The 5,268-nt window shown below is 43.3% G+C and overlaps 1 protein-coding gene across 1 annotated transcript in view; it reads left to right on the forward strand.

The window, feature by feature from the left end:
- PAK5 (p21 (RAC1) activated kinase 5) overlaps nt 1-5,268 on the forward strand; it is a 206,137-nt gene that overhangs the window by 163,753 nt on the left and 37,116 nt on the right. Inside the window, exon 4 of the mRNA XM_027772827.1 lies at nt 3,524-4,015. Coding sequence (XP_027628628.1) covers nt 3,524-4,015 — 492 coding nt within the window. The remainder of the gene's footprint in view (nt 1-3,523; nt 4,016-5,268) is intronic.

Consider the following 5,268-nt stretch of genomic DNA (forward strand, 5'->3'; position numbering starts at 1 on the left):
CCTGGTTCCCGCTCGTCGGTGCTGAGGCTGAGTGGTGCACTCACCTGGGTAGAGTGTGGTGTTCTTAAGGCTGGCAGGACTGCATTTCTGAATGTACAGCTGAGCAGCATTGGCATCTTAGAGACAACAAACAGTACAGAAGTACCATGAATGGGGCCATGGTAAGAGTTTCAAAGAGCCTGCTGTATGAGGTTCTCGCTCCCTGACTTGATGGATGGTCATCCTTTTGTGAAGTGTAATGGGCAGAAGCTGGACACACCTGCCTACTTCAATCATATTGCCAGATCCAATGAGCAATGTCCCCCTCCCACTTCACTCCTCAGAGCACTCGGCACACTCCTCCTTAAAATATTTGAAATACTTTTCTGTTGGCTCTAAGACTCTGCATTCTTAGTTTCCTTCCTCCATCACTGGCTGCTGCTTCTCTGCTCTTTTATGCAAGTTTCTTCTGGCCCTTCTGGTCTCTAGTTGTTGCAGTCTTTGAACCTTCTTTTACACATATACCATTATAGCTTTTAATATCAACTAAACACAGATGACTCTGATTCATATCTTTAGTCTCAACTCTTCTCTGAACTTGGGACATATCAAAATGATAGGTCAGACATTCATATAATCAGAACAGAACTCTCAATTTCCCCCCTATGGATTAGCTATCTGTTGCTGTGTAACAAATTATCCCAAGACTTCATGGCTTAAAATGACTATAAACATTTCCCATCTCACACAGTTTCTGTAGGTCACATCTCCTATTGTCTTAGTTATCAATTCCTCTATTAGAGAAAACTTCACAAACAAAAACTATTGCTGTTCAACAAATTACTCCCAAAACTTAAAACAAACAGTAACTGCTTCACGGTTTCCATAGTTTAGCAATTTGGGAAGGCCTGGCTGCTCAGTGGTATCTTGTGATCTCTCATGAGATTGCAGTGAAAATATCGGCTAAGGCTATCTTCATCTGAAGGCTTGACTGCGGCAGAGGCTCCTCCTCCAGGGTGGCTCAGTAGCTGTTGGTAGGAGACCTTAGCTTCTAGATAGCTCTCATTTCCTTGCCACATGGACCTCTCTGATGACATTGAAGCTAAAGAAAGCCAGAGTTAGTGATCCAAATGAAAGAGCAAATGCACCATAGTATATTTTTTGGCCTAGCAAGGAAAAAAAAAAGAGGGCGCTTGCCATCATATCTTCTGTATTTTTAGAGCAAATGGCTAATTCTGTTACAATGTAGGAGGAAACCACACAAGAAGTATAAAGAGGTAAGCCTCATAGACACTGGTCATTGTGCAGGATGATTATCACATCCCACAGGCCCATTCCTGCCCCTGGGTTCTTCTTCTCATTCAATGACATATTGTTAAGGCCAAAATCCTGCACTCACCTTTAGTTCTTTTCTTTCAAGTTCTCACCTAATCATCAGCAAATCATCAACTCTATCCTTGAACCATGTCCCTATCTAACCATTCCTTACCCTATCATAATCACTCTAACATCAGCCCATGTGGACTGTAGTGAGCTCATTGGTATCCCTGTTTCCACACTTGCCACCAAAGTCTCCTCCAGCAGCCAGAGAGGGTCAGAACCAGTTGCTTCTCTCTGATCCATAAGCTCCAGTTGCTCCCACTTCACTCAGAGCAAAGGCCAAGGTCCTCATTAAGGCCTATATGATCTGCCCTGGCTGCCTTTCTGTCCATCTTTCTGTTCCTCTCCACTCTATGGTGTCTCCTTGCTGTTCCTTGAGTTTTCCACGCCTGGATCTGCATTAGAATCCTGCATGTGCTGCTTTCTCCCTGGACCACCTACTTCCCAGATAGTCAGAAGGCTTTTTCTTTGGCTATCAGGTTTCTGCTCAAATATGACCCTCTCTGAGAGGCCTTCTATGACCACCCTACCCAAGAAAGGGCCTGATTATTCTCAACTCCCTCACTCTGCTTCATGCTTCTTATAATTTATCACTACTGGACCGTATACAATATACATATTGATTTTATCATTTATCATCTGTTCTTTCCTTTAGAATATAAACTCCATGAGGGCACAGATACTATCCACTTTGAATATTAATGGACCCTTCCTCCAGCTCTTGAAATGATGTTAGCATGTAACAGTTGCTCAAATATTAATTTGTGGAATAAATGAATGAATGTACTACACACGAATAACCAATTCACCTAGAACAGTGCTATCCCGCAGACCTTTCTTTGGTGGTGGAAATACCCCATGTGTGTGTTGTCTAAAACAGTAGCTATTGAAAATGTAAAACGGGCTAGTATGACTGAAGAACTGAATTTTTTTTTATCAGTTTTGATTTAAGTAGCCAAATGTGGCCAGTAGTTAGTTAGAGCAGATCTAGATTCTTGGAATTGATTGGAGATTGAATGTAAGTGATTGTCATTCTATGTATATTCAATAGTGATAGAGACTTTCTGGGGTCCTGTGCTACAAAGGAGTCTGAGGTTCAATCAGCAAATCTTTTTTGAATACCTTGTATGTAGCTGGTACTGTGTTGTCATCAGGACTGTGATAAAATGAGAGTGCATTGACAGGGGCCAGCAGGTGAGTGGCATGGTGATTGAGGAGCGGGACTCCCACATGGCTGACCATAGTTCAAGTCCCTTACCTGGTGGCTTGCTTTCTCACTTTCCTTCTCTCTCTCTCTCTGTCTTTCTGCCTCCCTCTGGTGAGTATATGTGCCCTATTGCAAATTAAATAATAATAAATAAAGTTAAATGAATAATTATTTAAAAAAAGAGAATGCATTCATGAATTATCACTTTTCATCCTAGTCCTAAAAGTAAACATGGTATAATGTGGTATATTTATCATCCTGAGAGTGGCTACTGGAACCATCACTTGGTCTCATATAATGATAATATCTTCATCAGCTTCCCACACACTCTTCAGCCTGCCCTCTCCATTCTCTTCCACTAAATTACCTCAATCCACTCTGCAAAACCAGAGTACAATATTCTTTGCTAGGCTCCCTATGAAGGCTGACCAAATTTCCCTTCCACATACACTCCTGCAAGTTTTAGCTATTCTCAATTATATCTGTACTTGTTTGGTGAGATAGTTGCATGTGTCTACTTTATGGTCCATGCTGACACAAAAGTCACTTAGTACAGGGAGTCATGTTTTCCCTTTTACCTACATCTGCTATATAATCTGTGTGGATGGTAGTATGTGAAGTCCCACATGGGAAAAGGCCTCCTACTTCTGAAATGTCTCCCCAAAATGCTAGCTAAATACCAATATCCTTTCATAAGGGATTAGGTCTTTAATTCCTGAATAAGAAAATACTACTGAGATAGGAATAGATGATACACATGATCTCAAACCCCTCCTATGGTGGAGTGAACGAAGGCCCTATTTTAGGTATAGCTGGTACTGCTGATGCCCCAACCAGATCCTTCCATCACATTCTGGTGATCCTCATGGTGCCAGCTGCAGGCAGGCTCCCTAATTACCTAGCCGCATCATTTGGATCTAGCATGTGAACATTCTCCCTCCATGTCTGTTTTCACAGGTGGATTATGATCGAACACAGATGGTCCTCAGCCCTCCACTGTCAGGGTCTGACACGTACCCCAGGGGGCCCGCCAAACTACCTCAAAGTCAAAGCAAAGCGGGCTACTCCTCAAGCAGCCACCAGTACCCATCTGAGTACCACAAAGCCACCCTGTACCACCATCCCTCTCTGCAGACCAGTTCGCAGTACATCTCCACAGCTTCTTACCTGAGCTCGCTCAGCATCGCATCCAGCACCTACCCCCCACCCAGCTGGGGCTCCTCTTCAGACCAGCAGCCCTCCAGGGTGTCCCATGAACAGTTTCGGGCTGCCCTGCAGCTGGTGGTCAGCCCAGGAGACCCCAGGGAATATTTGGACAACTTTATCAAAATCGGGGAAGGGTCGACCGGCATCGTATGCATCGCCACTGAGAAACACACAGGGAAACAAGTAGCCGTGAAGAAAATGGACCTCCGAAAGCAACAACGACGAGAACTACTTTTTAACGAGGTAAGTGTTGTGTTTGAGTTATCCCTTCTCTCTTGTGTAACATCGGTATCTCGTTTCAATAATAGTACCTGTGCATTTTAGGACACAAGAAAAGCACTGAAGATAGAAACACAAAAATAACATTTCGCGTAATAATTCTTCTCAGTCTCCTTCTGTGTGGCTGTTAACTTTACCAAGCACTTCTTGTGGTTCAGCCACTGTGCTAAGCACTGACCCAGTTTGACCCTCACTGCAATCCTAGGAGGCAGAAAGATGTTATCACCATTTCAGCTACAAGAATACCTGGACTCAGTGGGTTAGTGACTAGCTAAGGGTCACTCTGCAGCTTGACTATGGAGCTGAGATTTGAAACCTGTCTGGCAGATTCTAGTCTCTTGCTGCAGTCTCTACCTACACAGGCATATATAAAAGGTTTTGATACCATGTATATCCTTTGTAGTTAGAACTTTTTATTTATTTATTTCGAAAGAGAGACAGAGGCAGAAATACAGGCCTCCCCAGTAGGGATACATCATCACTCCAGGATCCACTTAGCGAGTCAGTCATGGGTGTGTGCATGCCCAGTTAACAGGGAGACCTCAAGATGCCAACATGGCACCTGACCCTGTGGTCTCAGCGTCATGGAGTATTGCATCCTGTTGGACACTGCAGCTAGCCAGTACCCAGGGTTTTTGTTTTTTTTTTGTTTTGTTTTGTTTTGGGTTTTTTCGGAGAGGTTTTTGCCATAGGGCGTGTGCGCTTGCCAGAAAGACACAGAGAGACAGAGAGACAGAAAGCGAGAAATCACCCTCCAGGGGGGATGGCCATGCCACAATACCTTCTCCTCCATTCTCCTCTTGGAATCTTGGGCACGCACGTACGTGCGCCCATCATGAGTTTAAGTCACCAGGTCCGGGACTCAAACTGCCATCGACTACATGGGAGTCCAGCAACATAGCCATTATGCTCACTGCTGGTCTCAGGGTTTTTTTTAATACAGTACATAGAGGTCAAATTATCAATGGGCTATTGTTCATTAGAATTTTTTTCTTTTTTTTTCTTCCTCTTATTTATTTACTTTTACATTTTTCCATAAACATTTACTTTACATATCAAAAAATTTTAGCTCAACTGTGGCACATATACTCAATGGAATACTATTCATCCATAAAAAAACAACAAAACCCTGGCTTTTGAAAGGAAGTGAATGAATATGGAAGACTTACTGCTGAGTGAAGCAAGCCATGCTATGAAGGAGAGGCATTGTATGTCCC

The sequence above is a fragment of the Tupaia chinensis genome, unplaced genomic scaffold, assembly GCF_000334495.1.
Source record: "Tupaia chinensis unplaced genomic scaffold, TupChi_1.0 Scaffold000305_1, whole genome shotgun sequence".
In the NCBI taxonomy this organism is placed as follows: Eukaryota; Metazoa; Chordata; class Mammalia; order Scandentia; family Tupaiidae; genus Tupaia; species Tupaia belangeri.